At 33.6% G+C, this 18,028-nt stretch overlaps 2 protein-coding genes across 2 annotated transcripts; one reads left to right on the top strand and one right to left on the bottom strand.

Annotated features, from left to right (window-relative positions):
• Positions 1-431: 431 nt before the first annotated feature.
• On the bottom strand, positions 432-4,024 carry LOC128173622 (uncharacterized). Its single transcript, XM_052839297.1, has 6 exons — positions 3,926-4,024; positions 3,690-3,749; positions 3,039-3,260; positions 2,444-2,898; positions 1,766-1,968; positions 432-770 (listed from the first exon to the last, which is right to left on the bottom strand). The coding sequence occupies exons 1-6, from the start codon at positions 3,987-3,989 to the stop codon at positions 611-613; spliced, it is 1,164 nt and encodes a 387-aa protein (XP_052695257.1). The 5' UTR covers positions 3,990-4,024; the 3' UTR covers positions 432-610.
• Positions 3,989-16,231, top strand: LOC128173621 (ferrochelatase, mitochondrial-like). The gene is made up of 11 exons (XM_052839296.1): positions 3,989-4,112; positions 7,866-7,956; positions 8,960-9,082; positions 10,362-10,510; positions 11,122-11,194; positions 11,624-11,792; positions 12,253-12,351; positions 12,648-12,755; positions 13,226-13,390; positions 13,790-13,846; positions 14,287-16,231. The coding sequence occupies exons 1-11, from the start codon at positions 4,070-4,072 to the stop codon at positions 14,485-14,487; spliced, it is 1,278 nt and encodes a 425-aa protein (XP_052695256.1). The 5' UTR covers positions 3,989-4,069; the 3' UTR covers positions 14,488-16,231.
• The last annotated feature ends 1,797 nt before the right edge of the window (positions 16,232-18,028 follow it).

Below are 18,028 nucleotides of genomic sequence, written 5' to 3'. Positions count from 1 at the left end.
TTAATTTATTCTGACAAAAAACAAATTGGAGGACTACATTATTGAATGTATTATATAATTTATTATTCACCATAATTGTTTAAAAATACCAGACAGACCATTATTGTTAATCCATGGTCATTTCGAATAAACACGGAGAGAGTTTGGAATAGACTTTAACGCGAGGTTGTGTTCAACAGAGCGGTAGCTTGCAAGCACTCGCCAAAATTACGTACCAATACCGGTACCTGAACAGCAAATTCTGGTGAAGACTGATGAAAGCACACTGCCCTAAATGTCAAAGGCGTCAAGGGCAGTAAGTACTGGCAAGCACGTACTCTGCTCAACACACCCCTGTGAAATTGTACAATCATGTAGTTTGTGATAACAGAAATTAAGCAAATCTAGAACTATAAGCTTGTGTGGAACAATATTATTCTAGCTGTTATTATTCTAGCTGTTAATTTATGCATAGTGATGAATTTGAAAGAAATTCTGAATCTTGAGGATTTTGATGCTTCCGTGAAACATTTAGTTTCCTATTCATTGTTAGTACATACACAGTCATGCATATAGTTCCACTGTTGATGATTTAACACACTATTTCATTACAATTGATGGATTTGAGACACTATTCTTTGATGATGTCCACAATCTCCATGACAATATCTATTTCCTCTGGAGAGACCTCGTAGGCCTCGATACTTCCGTCTTCGTGGATGACCATCCCCGGCATATATCGATTCATGTTCTCCTTCATCACTGCTTCCATATCCGTTTTCTCTTGACATCTTTGAAATGTGAAGAAAAAAATATCTTGGTTAATATAATCATAAAATTTAATTGACCCTTAAACAAATTGTAGTCCATAACCAATTTTCAATTCTATTTATAAGATTCTTGTTCACTACTAAATAAATTCAAATTTAAAGTGTCTTGTATATATATATATATTTTTGTTAAGGTATTTAATCCATATTAGACCTAATTTTTCCAACCTTGAATATCCATCATGTATCTAATACTTTGATATTAATTTAAAGCATTTTAGAGTAGAAAAAGATTTATCGAGAAAAATTTTCAAAAATATTATTAACTAAGCAGTAATTAATAAATGAAGATTGCATTATGGTCTATGGGGACAAGCACATTTTTTTAAATAAAAAAATAAATACTAAGAATATTAATAAATGCCTTGGTGGAAAGGTGTATTTTGTTCTTAGGAATACAAAAACTATTGACATTTTTTTTTATACCGTATAGATTTTTTAAAAATTGATTTTTATAGAATAAAAGCAAAGGGGGACAACTCTTCAAGAAAAGGAAAAGGTCATTAATTAGGACACATTCAACTCTCACATATTGATACTTAAACATGACAATTATGTCCAAGTATATGAAGTATTAACCCCATACACATCTGTTATGCATCCAGATTAATTGAATCTGGGGTTATTAAGGATCGAATACCTTAAATCACATTGACCCTCTGAAAAGAGAGATAACTTTCCCTCTAGTCAATGAGTGTCAAATACCCCCCCCCCCCCCCCTCTGAAATATGCAAATAATCAGTACAATTTACATATTTACATTTATTACTTCTAAGGAAAAATTGTAATGATCACTGAAATCAATATTTTAATATAAATGTACAAATAAACAGAGGCCGGAATGATGTTATGATCACTAATACAGACAAGAGTAAAAGTTCCAGTTGTGTATTGTAAGACTGCAAAGTTCTGCAGACTTCTGCATTAATTATGAGCAGCAGAACCTCAACACTTACTTTCTGATACAAGGCAGACAGACTATACAGCATGGACAGCCCAAACCAAATGCATGGATGCAGCCCTTGGGGTCCTTGATGAAGCAGTAGGCAATGAACGAGAAGATGGCAACTGATGTAAGGGTCCCTACCAGGTACTTAAGAAGGTCGGCCTGACTCGCTTTGGCTCTCGCCTCCTCGTTGCGGTCATCAGCTGTTATCACCTTGATGTGTACAAAATCAGAAAAATGAAATTTTATATGCATATAATTGCATTGGTAATTTATGGAAGGTGCATGAATATGAACTGTGAAACATAATAATTTACTTAAAATGGAGTTGTTTTTTTGCTAGTGTAAGTTTAGATAATGTTAATATGACTTTAATTGGTGACTGTTAAATCCCTTTTTAATCCAAAAAATTATGTTTTTGAATGAAAGATAAAAAATCTCATGCATATTAACCGAAACTTGTGCCTCTGCGGTTACACTATATATGTACTAATTAAGCTTTTGTAAAAATGAGGAAAGTGATCCTGGACCATTATTAAATTGTAATTAACCTGAGTAACAACCAACCAAGACAATATTCTTATAAAATCAATATCCAAGATACATGTATATATTTTCCACTGAAAATTACTTGTGGTAAGATTTGTACAAGATCATGCAGCTTCAAATTCTATCACCACTGACATACATCAACATTGGTGTCATTGCTCCCAGAGGAGGAGGAGGAGTTCTCTAGGTGAGCATCAGCGATAGCATTGATGTCCAGTTGTCTCTTCACTCTGAGGAGCGGCCTGGGAATCTGTGGTCCCCCCTCTGTGTCCTCATCCTCAGGCAGTACCACTGGAGGAGCAAGCTGGTCCTCAATTCTCTTGTCCTCCTCTTCAATGTCCATGACCTTCTGCTCCAAATCAGAATCAGCTATTTGATTTTCCTTATTATTCCATGTCTTTGCCTTTTTATGGTGATGTCCATATTTTCTAAGAATTTTTCTGTAATGAGGATTTGGATGTTTGGCTTTTTCCGATTTGATCACAGATTTTACTTCTCCCAGAATTTTTGTGTCCTCTTTTTGATAATGATGTCTGTCATCCTTTAGATAATCTAGATCTTGATTTTGGATTTCTTCTTTACCTATGTCTTTATCTATGTTGAAAGAGATTTTAAAATAGGTGAGGGGGGTGCTTCTTGCCATTTTACGCGAACTTTATCACAGCTATAGCTGAGGGTAATACCTCATGTTTAATTAGAAGTTAATCTACAGTTAATTTTTAGGGTTAAATTACCTTCATTTTCTTTTATTTTTATGGCCTCTTGTGTGTGGAATGTGTCTTCAGTTTTTGCAAGTTTGTGATTCTGTTCACTTTCGTCACTGTCTCTGCTCTTAGCATCACCAACATCATTTTTCTGAAGGCTGGCTTTGTACTTCATCACATCAAGCATCAGATCTTTCTCCCAGGATTTCAACTCTGGGTCAATCAGCTTTACCACATCTTGCTCCTGTCCCGCTTTATATATAATTTTAAAGGCAAGTTAAAACAACATGCTTAATATTACAGTTATATAAAAACAGATTTATTTCATCATTTTGACTTTATATCAATTCAAAGAGACATATATATGATTTATATTGATTTTTGTGGAAAAAAATGTTATCTTCCTTTTTTTTCGTAGTTTAATTAAAACAAAGGTTATATTAAATATGTAGCCCATCACAATCATTCAAATTCCACAACATTTACGATGTCATAGTCCGAAATATCTGATGTTTTTCTGGCTTTTGTAACAATTTTGATATTTCCTGGCAAGTAAATATCAAAATCGTTAAAAAAGCCAGAAAAACGTCAGATATTTCGGACTAACGACGTCATTGCCTAAAAATATTGTTGTACAGTAGCTCAATGTGAATGATCCAGTGTACTTTAACTGATACATACCTTTAGTTTCAAAATTTTCCTCGTGAAATACCTCCACGGAAACTATTTTACCACTACATTCTGAAGAAAATTATCAGCAGATAAACGAAAATGCAATCACGGAGGCAAATTACTTAATTAGCAGACGAAAATATTTACGGTCGTAACCTACTGTCAGGATTTCATCAATTTATGACATTTTAATTCATGAAAATAAACATGAGGAACAAAAAAGACAACTTGGTATCAAATCATACCTGATATCTGGAAAATAAGCAAGAAAAACAACAATTTTTGAAAGCATAATACTTCTAGTTTCATTTCATCGTTATCATAGTGTGACGTCACTACCAGAAGAGGGCGCTTCTGTCAAGTGTAAATCTGAAAGTAGGAATCACAACATGGCCTTGTCGGTATCGAACAGACTGAACAGCTTTGCTAGAAGTAAGTAATAATACGTTGTTTGAATTTTGCTGAAATTACGAGATATTTTAATTAAGTTATGTTTAAAGGTCACGCAGTAAAGCATGTCAGAAATAGGGCTGTATAAAGCATGTTGAAATTTTTTCGTTACATAAGGTCGGACGTTACAAAATGATTATGTACCCCCCCCCCCTCCCTAACTTGCAAGTCGGTTGGATGTTGTTTGTTAATTTGTAATGTAGTTTGTACACCACATTATTACTAGCTGAAGTGGTAGATTTATTGCATTTTTCCTTCTTCCCCATGAAGACCATGCATGTTTACAATTCGTTTGACATGGTACAATATATATGCATATATTAAAGAAACAGTTTTAAATAACAATGATAATACATATTATCTGACATTCTTAAAATTGATAAGTTTATCCAAATTTTGATTTTTTTTAAATTTGAAAATTTTTTGAAATCCAATATTATGCAAGTCATAAATACAGTGAAATCGCCATGCAATTCCGGTTCACGTCGGACTGTTTCTTTCATATTTTGCAAGGCTGTTCTATTTAAATTTTATACTATATATGTATATTGAAAGTACATTTTGTGAGTTATTAAGCATTTATTTTGTTTTTGAAAATAAATTCCTGGAAACAATATTTACAGAGGCATTTCAACAAGGTATATGGTTTCCCCACTTTCAGGTCATGTGACTTCAAAGGGTCAGTGATGTCGGGTAATCATCTCAGAAAACAATTTTTATAAATTTGCAGCATGTAAAAAATAATGTCGATCAGAAAATATATTTACAACTTCTGATACTCAAGTAACAGGGACCAATTTCCCGACTAAATGACAGTCGTGATTCAGAATGAAATGATCGTCATTGTCATCATTGTGATAAAAAGAAAAAAAAACCTTAAGAAAAATAACAAACAAGATAAATAAAATGACACCTGAGCTGGATGGATCATTTTATTCAATTGAATCTCTTTTTTCTCTCTTTCACGTTGTTGTAAATTCGCAGAAAAATATATTTCAGGTATAGTGACCCGCAATTGGGAAGATTACTGCAGATTGATTAATTAATTGGTGTAAATTTATTTGGGCAGATATCACTCTGAATAATTGTTGACTAGGGATGGGACGATCCACCGATGCACCGGTGCATCACAGTATTTATTTTGACGATATTTGGATCGATACATTTACCATTAATACAACGATACCTAAGCGAACTTTTTTTTATTTTCAAAAAATATCCAAGCTTCATATATCAGCTATTTTTAGTCCGCGCGCCTAATATGAAAGTACAAAGATGGCGGAAAACCTCGTAAAGTTGTCAAAACTGTTAGGAAGCTAAATCTGGAGTGTGGACAACTTTTGGATTACTTGTTTATGAAAAAGTAGTGTATATGAGACTAAAGTAATTTGTAAATTGTGCAATGCTCACTTTAAATATATCAAAATAACTTTGGACATGCGGTAATACATCAACAGATTGAATGAATTTTTAACCCTTAATCATGTTTTCATTTAGTTGCAATGTATCGTGATACGTATCGTATCGCATCTCATGTATCGTGATATGTACCGAATCGGCTAAGTGCAGTATCGTCCCAGCCCTATTGTTGACACATAACTAAATGCATGTGCAATATTTTTCATCCATTAATGCCTTCCCACAACTTTCACGTCAACCACGCTGCAGTCTAAATAATGAAAATAGCATGTCAAAGATGTGTGAAAATCTCCATCTCGAAAGTGCTTGATTTCTAAATTCATTTCTTGGAGGGTCTGTAAATGTTAATTTTCGAATATCATTTAATGATCAAAGACAGAAAGGCCTATAGTTCGTGATCAATGTATTTATTAAGTTTTTTATGCTTCAATTTAAACAAGATGACATGATGATCGAATACACAGGAGTGACCCAAAATTGGAGACGACCCAGAATTGGCTACTTCACTGTATATGTTCCTTTATGATGTATTTGACTAGGTCAAGCTTACATAGTCTTGGCAGGCATGTCTTTGAAAAAAGAACACTGATTTTTTTGTGTCACTATGCTAAGGCTTTTGGAAGTTGTTATTTTTATTAGTATGTATTGTGTTACTTGTGTCTACATCTGAGCATATTAAGATAAGTTGCTTATCATCAAAACCGATGTGAATTCAAGATAGATTACACACACAGCCATCAAGTTCTAGCAATGAAATTCTGTTTATTGCTGTTAGTAGTAAAGAAGTGTAACATATATATATACCTTTTGCCTTGCCAGGTAATCTACAAGTTTCTTCTTTTAAAATAAAAACACCAACCCATTGATTTCTCAGTACTGTGTGCATGTGTAGAATAATTTTATGCACAAATGTTTTGCCTTCTTGATCAACAAAATCTTAGTGAAATCTCAGTGAATTTTATTGATTAAAAAATAAAAAGATATCCAGATTTACGGTTTGATAAACATAGATATCAGCCTATTTAACATGTTTAAAAACTAAATATATAATGATATTTGCACAAAGTGCTTTTGATCAATATATCATATTAGATGATTGATGTACATGTACCAGTCAAATCAATTTAAAACTTTTTAAATCGCTACAAGTACTGAAGAAGAATTTTTTTTTTTACTCTGTACATAATAAAAAATTCATTACCAGTAGTCTCTTTTTATGGTCATTGTAACTTAAAATATTGCATCTAGTAAATGAATGAATCTCATTACAACCCTTAATAAAAACCATTCTTTCTGAATGGCCGACCATCATGAATATGCAAAGAAGTTTGAGAAAAGCAACTGTACAATATTTGTGAAATTTATGAATAATTTAAGTTCACATCTCCTAATTTATATTAAAAGAATGATGTGCAATAATCATTATTTTTGTAAGTTATTATATGTTCTTTACATACATAAGGAGAAGGCTTCAGGGTTAAAAGCAAATTGGTTTTTAGATCCAATAGGATTTAACTAATATATATACATGAGAAAATATGAAGTTTTTAATTTTTTCATCTGTATGCTAGTATTTATGTAACGTTAGTGTACATAAAATCCATTGAGTCATTACTTCAAAATTTATTAAAGTGTGCCTAGCCTCATCATTCTCTGAATGTTACGTCTTGCCATCTGTCGGTTTGTTTATCTTCTCTGATGATAAGTGGATTAAGTAGGAGTGCATGTAATACTGTAAACCAATTTTATTCGCGATGACCTAGCTGTTTTTGCGATACACCGGAAATAAGCTACTTTGTAGTGACTTATTTTCGTGAGTAAGTCTGATCTACATGATCTGTGCTGTAATCATAATCATAGGACAATGACTTAAGATTGCGGCTAGAAATATTTGTGATGACGAGGCTGTCCAACAAACATCGCAAAAATTTCTCGCATGCAAATAAAAGTTGGTTTAACGTATTAGCTACTGGTGTGTAGCTCCCAGTCCGAAAAAATTCGGATGGACAACCTGAGCTGGGACGACCAGGTTGTCCATCCCAATTATTTCAGACCTAGAGCTACCGGTACAGACCTTCAGGTAATGCAATATATACTAAGTGTCAAACTGGAACATTTGTGTTCATCATAAAAATCATGAATAAAAGTCAAGATGTTAAAATTAAATTACATGATACAAATATCAATGGAACCTATATAAATATATAAAATGTGGGAGACCAGAATTTTATGATTCCACATCATTCACCCTGTATCCAGGTTTTTGAGAATTGAATTTGCCAAAGACGATAATTGTGTGGTTCTGTTTGTACACAGGTGCTAGCCATTACCTGAAGCAATGGAATCCAAACCATCACAGTGGACCCTGTGTCCTGGTCAACTCCTGCCAGCATTACAGCTCAGACAGGTACTGTATAGTAGTGATGGGCAATTGGACCAAAAATCATAATCAATTATCGTTAATAATTGGATACACATAATCGATTAATAATCGATTATAATCGGAATTATCAAATAACTTTATATAAGGGGCATTTTTTCATCACAAAAGATAATGTTCACTATTAAACATATGAACAATACATGAGTTATTTGTTTCCTTGAATAAGGTAAACAAATAAAATTTCAAATAATAAGATTTATTTTTATATGAATGAATGCTCAACATTCAACAATAAAATCATAAACATAAATCAGGTTCCTCAGTCATACAACTTGTATATCACTGCAGTTACACTGGCCCTGCTCATACATGTACTGTATACAGGGTTATTTTTGTCCATCTTTACTTGCAAACGGTTTGGCCCCATCTTAAATTCACACAGACAGAGTTGTGTTTAAAGAGAGATAATATAATACATTAGAATTTGCCCAGTCTTAAATTCGCCCGCTGATAACGAGGACAAAAGAGGCGAAAATAAAACGGGGATGAATGTTTCACTGTATACAGTAATAAGTTTAAGACTCTAGCAAAGTCAGTTTCATTCGGATTCCTCTATTATCTACAAAATTCAGCATATTAGAATTATCATATAATGATCAATGAAAAATCAAAGTAACAATATATCTGGTATATTGGATCCTTCACAAATTACTGTAAACATATTATATTTGTACAATATTGGCGTAGATTTGAATTAGCGTATTCTTGAATGTCACTTATGTGACTATTCTTATATATACATGCATGGCATTTAGCGATGTACTTGATTTAGAGGAAATCGCATTACGCCAAAAGCGCTACATAGAATAGCCAAATGTAGTACATTTACAGTATTCTACTCAGACATATCTGATATGTGAAATATTTGATGCTAGGAAAATGAAAAAGTCAAAATATTAAATGTACATGCATTCAACAGTGATTTTAATTTGATCTTGGATTTGAACTCAACAATTTTATTTTAAAGCTCCAAACCAAAGACGGGAATTCTGATGTTAAACATGGGCGGACCTGAGAAAGAGGCTGATGTACAGAGCTTCCTGACCAGGTTGTTTCTGGATAGAGATCTGATGCAGCTCCCCGCTCAACAGTAAGGAGAGAGAGAGAGAGAGAGAGAGAGAGAGAGAGAGAGAGAGAGAGAGAACTATTTACGCCATGGGACGAAAGGAAAAGGAAAGATTGCTTGGGGGTTTTTTGTGAAGCACTTAGGGGTGCAGGCTGAATATGGGGGAGTTTTAAAACAGAAATTCATGCCAGATCCATTTCATGACAATTGTAAAACTCCAATACATGTTTCATATGGTTTCTATTACCATGATTTATTTTATTTAATAAATTGCTGACTTAAGGACATTTTTAAATTATCATGCTATATTATACAGTCATGTACCAGTATATACTGACTGACATTTGAAAGTCTGATCAACCTGGGGAATGAATTATAAACCCCTAAAGAAGCCTGCAGGTAAACTTGTAATTAGCTTCAAAGTGATTGATCCATCTGTGTAGTGCATTTAAGTGAAGTCAATGTTTTTAAAAAATGTGGTTGACAGTTGATGTTATCTTTTATTGATTGTTCCAAATTTTAGTTCATGCAGATTTATAATGTTTTTGTTTTGCTTCAGGGACGCATAATCAAGGGCAACTTTTTGGGCTTTTCCAAAATATTCATGTTGGCAGTACTGTAGTATACATTTAAGGATTTTGTTGATAAGTTTTTTGTAAATATTCCATTTACTGTTCATTTACACAGTCCTCAACTGGATATTTATATGTAAGCTTTACATTCCCTAACATTTCCAGTGTAAAATTATGCCTGCCCAGAAATTTTCACATTAATTGTGATTAGAGCATCATGAAGCCACATGGTGTAGTAATTAACACACAAGAATAATTATTCAACAAACTTCGTTAACTTAATAATAGCATTGCTGCAAGCTTGTTTAGCCTTTAGGTACCTCAGTGCACCTAGACATACTTTTTTAAAACAATAAGTCACAAGATGGTGATATAGATGATATGTTAAATTGTTTGTACATGTATCAAAAATTTTGTTGACTATTGTCATAGCTCAGTGATTAGTATTCGGCTTGTGAACTGCAGATCATGAATTTGAATCTGCCTTAGGCTTTTTATTACATTTACTGAACTAAATTTTTGAAAATTTTTTTTATCCAAAATTGCATATTTTTTCGCCTATTTGACTTATTCATGTTATATTCTTCTTATCCATCATGCTACATATATATGATAATCAATTAATTTTCTGCTGAGATGAGAAAATATTTCAAGGTGTAGTGAGCCACCTTAATACAGCACAAAATTTTATACATTGTATTCAACCTATTTTCTTTTTTTGTTACTGTCAGGGTGCTAGGTCCACGCATTGCTCAGAGGAGAACCCCAAAGATCCAGGAACAATACAACAAGATTGGGGGAGGGTCACCGATCAAAAAGTGGACCGAGACCCAGGGCCAAGGCATGGTCAAACTACTGGACCAGATCAGCCCAGAAACAGGTCAGTTAATGACCTAATTATACCCCTGCTCCGAAGGAGAGGGGGTATACTGTTTTACCCTTGTGTGTCTGTCTGTCTGTCCGTCCGTCCGTCTGTCCGTCCGTCCGTAACAAAAATTTCTGTCGCATTTATCTCAGCAACTATTTATCGCAGATGCTTGAAATTTTAACACAGTGTTTGTTAAGGCATGCCATATCGTGGGATATATTTTTGTACCAATCGGACTTTGCTTATTTTGCAAATAATATCTTATGGGGTATCACTAGTGAGCATTGACTCACAGATATCTTGTTATTTCTCTTTGTTTAATTTTGTATATATCATAGCCATTTAATATAATACTGTAAATTCCTAATTAAAAGCGAGGAATTAATAACTGCATAAAATCATGAAAAGCCCATCTCGTGAATTTTAAAATCTCGCTTTTAATTTTTGAACGTATGTAAATGACATAAAATTATGATTAAGTTTCGGAATTTGCGATTTAATATTCTGGCATTTTGATGGAAAACCGTTGAATCGCGGAATTAATTCCTCATGTAAAATAAGGAATCTACAGTAGTCAAAGTTTTGGGTCTTTTTTTAAAGCTGTGAATTTTTGACAATTTCAGCACCACATAAGTTTTATGTTGGATTTCGATATGTTCATCCACTCACAGAGGAAGCCATTGAGGAAATGGAAAGGTATGCGTGCCTTTTATCTATATTATATCTTTTGTTTCTCATGATAGGATTTTGTGGCACTTATAAACTGTTTGTGTCAAGCTTCTTCAATAAATCCATTAAAATTAATCATATTAGACTTAGTGTATTGAATTTTATATACACTTTATATGAATGTAAGTGTTCACAAACCCCATGTGATTGATATACTGTAACAATATTACATTTTGATGTGTATTCTTTTATTACGGTAATAAGTATTTTTATTTGTTAATGCAGAGCACCTACTGCTAATTCAAGTACATGTACATGCAGTATTGCTAAATGTCATATAAATAGATGCATTCAGATGCTAACTCAAATAAAAGCTGAAAAAAACAATTTACATAATTATACATTGTAGTACACTCTGAATATTATTACAATACTTGACTGCATGTTAATTTTCAGTGATGGCATAGAAAGGGGTGTGGCCTTTACACAGTACCCACAATACAGCTGTTCCACCACAGGAAGTAGCATCAACGCCTTCTACAGACACTACGCCAAGCGGGGTCAGCCTTCCAACATCCTGTGGAGCTGTATTGACCGCTGGCCCACTCACCCAGGGCTTGTCCAGGTGACAAAAGTTTATGAATTAATGTGCATTTAATAGAATTTGTGGTGTCTTAATTTTTGTGGATATCATGGGTACCACTAACTTTGAATACATTGATATCAGTATCTACCAGTACTCAAAGAATTACAAATTGAAGTATTCGTTTATTGATTATGCAAGTATGCACATAAAATGACACTTCCACAAATATGAATGTAAAAAATTGACAATTCAAGAAAAGTGAATTAATGAATTATAATCTTATATAGATGGGGATGATCGTTTGAGAAAAAAAAAATATGTACCTGTCCAGTACATTTCTTTCTTAATGTTCAAGATTTATTGTAAATGGAATAATTTTTATATGTTTCTTTTGTTGTTTTTTTAGACTAAGTATGATATGTAATACCTACACGTTGTTACATTCTTTTTACTGGGTAACTATACAGTTACTGTAAAGTTTTCCCTTTATTTTTCAAAGGCTTTTGCTGAGAGCATCCAGAGTGAACTGGCCAAGTTTTCAGAAGATGTACGAGACGATGTTGTCATCCTATTCTCTGCCCATTCCCTCCCCCTCAAGGTAAGAGAATACGTAGGATCCAACAAAAATTTTTTATCTGTCAGTGAGTAAATATAATTTCATTTCTCCTCCTTGAGGATTTGTGAATCTTCACCTAACAGACCTATGGTAATGGTACATTATTATCATTACAATTTTTCAAAGAAATGTAATGAAATGTGTAATCAACCCCTTTGCAATTAATTAAAAGTAATTTTAGTGTATACACACTCTGGCATTGAAAAAATGATTCTGTTATATCCATTTAGTCTTTCAGCATTTCAGGACTTTGATTATTGTCTTTGATTTTTTCACAGGTTGTAAACAGAGGGGACCCCTACCCTGCAGAAGTAGGAGCCACAGTGAACCGAGTGATGGAGGCCCTCAATCACAGCAACCAGTATCGCCTGGTGTGGCAGTCCAAGGTCAGAGCCCAGCACTTAGGGCAAACGATTATATTAGCAAAACAGGGCCAAACTAGATAGATATGGCCCAGTAACACGGGCATTGCTTGTTTTGTTCTGCTTTATTTTTTTACTTTCAATCAATGACACCTACATGTAAACATATGAAATGTAAATAATAACACAGTGACTGTCATGTTTTTTCTTTCCAAATTCATTATTATTTTAATAAACTGTGGAACCTTTTTGACCAAAGCTTGCATTCAATGTGGAAATTAATTTGTCTTTGAAAGAAGGATAACTGACATGAAATTTTGTTAAATATTTTGTGGTATTAGAACTTTTACTTTCTAAGATGTACATCTTAATGTACAGCTGACTAGGTTGAATTTGACCACTGCAATTGTCAAATCAAGTTGGATACATTGAATTTAAATAAATAACAAAGTTATAGCATTTGTATTTTCATTCTGTGATTTGATTGGCTGTAGGTTGGTCCTCTTCCTTGGCTGGGTCCCCCCACTGACGCAGCTATAGAGGGACTGGCTTCCAAGGGCAAGAAAAACATCCTTCTGGTGCCCATTGCTTTCACCAGCGACCACATCGAGACATTGTATGAACTGGACCTGGAGTATGCTGAAGAACTTGGAGAGAAAGTGAGTTAGAGGGTTGAGAAGAGGAGAGCTATGTGCTGTAACAGAAAAGTTAAGCTTGAATGAGTGAACTGATTTTAGATTACTCTCAGAAACTCTCTATTTCACAAATGCCAAATGTGATGTAAAACTGGGTTAGCTTTTGGAAGAGGATCGTGCAATTTGACTGAAATGTTAAACTGAATTCAGGGTTCCGAAATGATTATTAATTTTTCTTAATCCATCATGAAAAAAATAGTAGAAAAGTTTACTTTGGGAGGCCTGTAGCTCACAAGTCGTCCATCCAAGTTTTTTTTTTCAGAGCATAAGCTACGGGCCTGCAGCAAGTATGTAAGATATTGGGTCTTGTCTATAATGCACATGAATACAAGTTGCTGTATAATTATCCTTTTATATCTTCAGCACAATCTGAACATACGAAGAGCTCCAGCCATGAATGACAGCGCCACCTTCATCAAGGTAGGTAACTCTTACTCAGCCCTAGATGGGACTGTAACTTTAAATTTAGATATTTTTAATCTTTCAAAACATTTAATTTGTGAAAAATTTGGAAATGAATACTGTTTAAGAGCATATTGTTTTAATTGATTGCTTTTCATCTGCAAATGCTAGACTGATTGAATTATTTTCTGTGTTGAATTATTTAATGAAATCTTCATATCTCATTTGAAATATGACAATTTTGAAATACACACTGGCACTTTTGTTTACATTTTAAATCAGTTGAATATTAAATTCATAACAGCAAAACATGATTTGCAGTTTCTAGACATAATCTAGTCATTCATCTTTTGGAAAAAGCAAATTGATCTCGATGCCCTGTCAGAATGTTTATTGTTTCAACCTTTGACTTATTTTGTCACACTGCAATCATTTATGTATGTCATGACCTATTTCAGGCTCAGGCAGATCTAGTCAAGTCTCATTTGGACTCGAACAGAGCGTGCTCAAAACAGCTGCTGCTCAGGTGCCCAATGTGTGTCAACAACACGTGCGGTCAGGCCAAGCAGTTCTTCAGTGACCAGCAGGTGCTACTTGACACCCACATGCAGCAGAAGGGGGTGGACCGGGCGATGGGGGCCCAGTCAGCCACCGCCTAATGCGGAATCATGAGTGTTGACAAATCTGGAAATCGGTGCATGTCAACGCAGATTCAGTTTGTGGAAACCAATGTATGTCAACAAAAGTTAATTTGTTAACTTAAGATGTTCAACTTGGAAAGCCAAACTGACATATGCATTGCTGTTTATGATATTTATGCATTAAATCTGTCACAATTTTATCAAGATGAGTGTTCTGTTAGTGTAACTGAAACTGGAATCAAATGTGTCGTCATATCTGGAACTCAGTGTATGTTGACAATTGTAAATTTGACGTATCCAGTGCTGTTTCATGTTTACAATGCATGTTTCAAATTATTTTCTTTGTTATGAAATAATTAAGATTTATTAGTGTTCCAGAGAGGTCTTTCAAATGTTTTTTGAAGATTTATTTATAATATATTCAATTGATAGTACTCCTTATTATGTGCTCTGTATAATTACACTGATAAATGTATCAAGTTGTTTCAAATCCAAATTGAAATTATTCTAGCTTTTTGTTTGTGTCATGTAGTCAGTCGTGAATTTTTTTTTTGAATACATGCATTTCTTTTCCAAACTATCTCTTAAAAATTACAAAATTTTAAAAAATTACAATTTTTCACTCATATAACTGCCAAGGGGAATAACTTTTCTCTTCTTTTCATGTAGCTCTGAAAATATTGCAGTGTTTGGAAGTACTTAAATTTGTATTTATACTTAAGAATTGTTGGCATTTTATATATACCGGTACATCTACTCTCCACTGCATGTACTTTGTAATGTTTGTGTTTGATAGTGATAATTCTGTCTCTTTCAATTTTCATTAAGATATCTTAAACATTGATTTGAACATGTTTTATTAGCCATCAAGCATAGATATACCAGTAGATGTACAATTTTCATGTCAAAGGATGAGGAATTCATTTGGATGTAAATTTTACAATGGGCATTTCTTCTACACTTGAACAGAGATTTTAAATTATTGTTTAATTTAGAATTCCATATTGATGGTAGATGGTAGATGGTAGATGGTAGATGGTTTACTTCAGTCTATAACATTGACTGTAACCACAATGTCTTTCTTTGAAGGACTCAATATTACAGGACTTTTTCACCCTTAGATATAAATGTAATTCAAATTTATATCAAAATTATCCATCCATAACTTCACAATTTAATTTTATTTAAATGAACATAAGATTTGTCCTTGGAAATAAATGAATATACAGTTTTATATAACGAATTGTGTATTGAGGTGCTAGATTTTAAGTTGGTCAAGTTTTGTGAATAGATATAACATATCAAGCCTTCTTTCACTTTCTGTTTCCTTTATGTATACAAGTATGATGGACATTCCTCCTATAATTAAAAATTAACCTCCAGTTTTCATTGCCTCTACCTAAAATTCCAAAGGCCAAAGAAATGTTTTTTAAAAACAGAAAACATTTGTAGAAATGGCATGTTACATGTTTATATTTATTTAGTACTTGTAGTTTTTCTGTGTACTTTCAAAAATGATTTATTTGTGTTCTACTTGTGTTAAGGGTCCAGTTTCACACACATATTAAGTCCCTTAGTGAAGGTCCCTACACTGTACATCTAATTTAATGAACTTACTGGACAGCTGAAGCAGGTGTGGGACTAAAACTTCTAAGATAAATATAATTTTTTTTTTGTCAAAACATGACGTTGATATGGTTTACATGCAAATGTAAATGTCATTATACATGTATGTTATTTGCAATAAACTCTTTGGACTGGTCTTTTTTATGTCAATTTTCCATTTTCCTGTAATTCGTTTAAAATGTGTTTATTATAAGTATTATACAAACTATTTAGAAGAAAACCTGAAAGTGTCCATCAAATCACTTCATAAGGGCCTAGTTGTATGGAGCATATTTTCTATCCCATTTTCTTAACCAACTTGAACCTAGTACATGTATGTCGCTCTCATAGGGCCTTTGGGTAAAAGCATTTGCAGTAAGACTGAACCAACTACTAGGTCATTGGGTAAAGCCAATATACGTGTAGGGAATCTTCTTGTACTGATGATGTCAAGCCAAAATTTTCTCTTCCCTTGGCTTATACCTTATCAATGAATGCTTGTAAGCTAAGGATTTGCAGTGACCTTGAACCAAATTTCTAACTGAATGTTCAAGTTCAGGCATATTTCTGTAAAGTCATTATCAAGAGCATAATAATTTTTCTTCTCTTGGCCCTATCAGCCTTATACATATACATGTACTACCCCCATATTTCTACCTTTGAGTGCTTTTGGATAAAGAGTGTAATGACCTTGAACCGAATTTTTAGGTCAGAGGTAAATATCGATATAACAACACGCAGTTCTTCAACTTCATCTTTGTGTTAAAAAATAAAGGTTTCTCCAAGCCATGAAGCACATAGGGCTGGAGCTTATCTCTGGTTTCTGTGATGCTAAGGGCATGAGAGTCATTGACTCCCCTAGATGGAACCCCAGTCCATCGCAGGTTAACTCCCAGCATGAGCATCATGTATGTCCAATTTCAGCTGGGTGGACTGAGACAGTGTAGATATTGTGCCCTGTCAAAGAAAACAAGACAAAACATCAAGTGACGACAGCAGGATATGAACCAGCGACCTTTGGGTTAAATTACTGGCCTAATGCCTATATTGACCACTGAGCCATGTGCTCCTCCCATACCCCCAGTGCCCTAAACCAAGTATAGGGGGCCCTTTGAGATGGCCACCATTTCAATGATTTGAAGTTTTCATTATTTTGTTACAAGTATGAATAGAATTTAATTGACACACCTGACTCACGTAATTTGAGACTTCTTGCAATCCTTCCAGAACTTTCTTTTGAAGGCGTAAATGCAATTGATGTTATCTTGAGCAAATAATTGATGTAGTGTGAAGAAATATAATGCTTACTGCTTTTAGATTGATAATGCATATTATATTATATGTAAATCTGAATCATTATGCAGACCACTTGAAGCATTACAAAATAATATATTTAGAGAAGTACCATATATACACCAACTTTTATTTGCAAAAGAGAAAATTTCATGAGAGTTGCACAATCTCTGTGTTGATTTAGATTTATGTATAATCTATAATAACTATATCAATTTTAAAGCATTGTGAATATTTCTTGCCAGTATCTTGAGTTAATTATGGTTGTATTGACAACAAAGGCCTGGATAAGGCCTACTCCCGAATATTAGTCGTTGTGAACCAGTTTATCTTATTAGTAAATTGCGAAATAATGTCATTACAATAAAAAACAAATGTTGGTTCACAGTAAAACTTGACGTATACTTTCACAAAATAATGCTGCCATACCCAGGTTTATATCGGGGTTAATTGAGACACGAACAAAGTGGCATCTTTTTGTCATTCTTCTGACATCTTATATAGTGTAAAACTTTAATACTTGAGGACTTTTAAGGCCCTTGACTCCTTGTTCACGTGGGCAATAACATTCATCAAGGTCAAATTGTATACAGTAACTAAGGTCAGTAACTATGGCCATCCTCAAAAGTAGCAAACACACCTTCAATTTTATACTCATCTG

Source organism: Crassostrea angulata, chromosome 2 (genome assembly GCF_025612915.1).
Source record: "Crassostrea angulata isolate pt1a10 chromosome 2, ASM2561291v2, whole genome shotgun sequence".
Classification (NCBI taxonomy): domain Eukaryota; kingdom Metazoa; phylum Mollusca; class Bivalvia; order Ostreida; family Ostreidae; genus Magallana; species Magallana angulata.
This window is presented reverse-complemented; position numbering and strand designations above follow the sequence as displayed.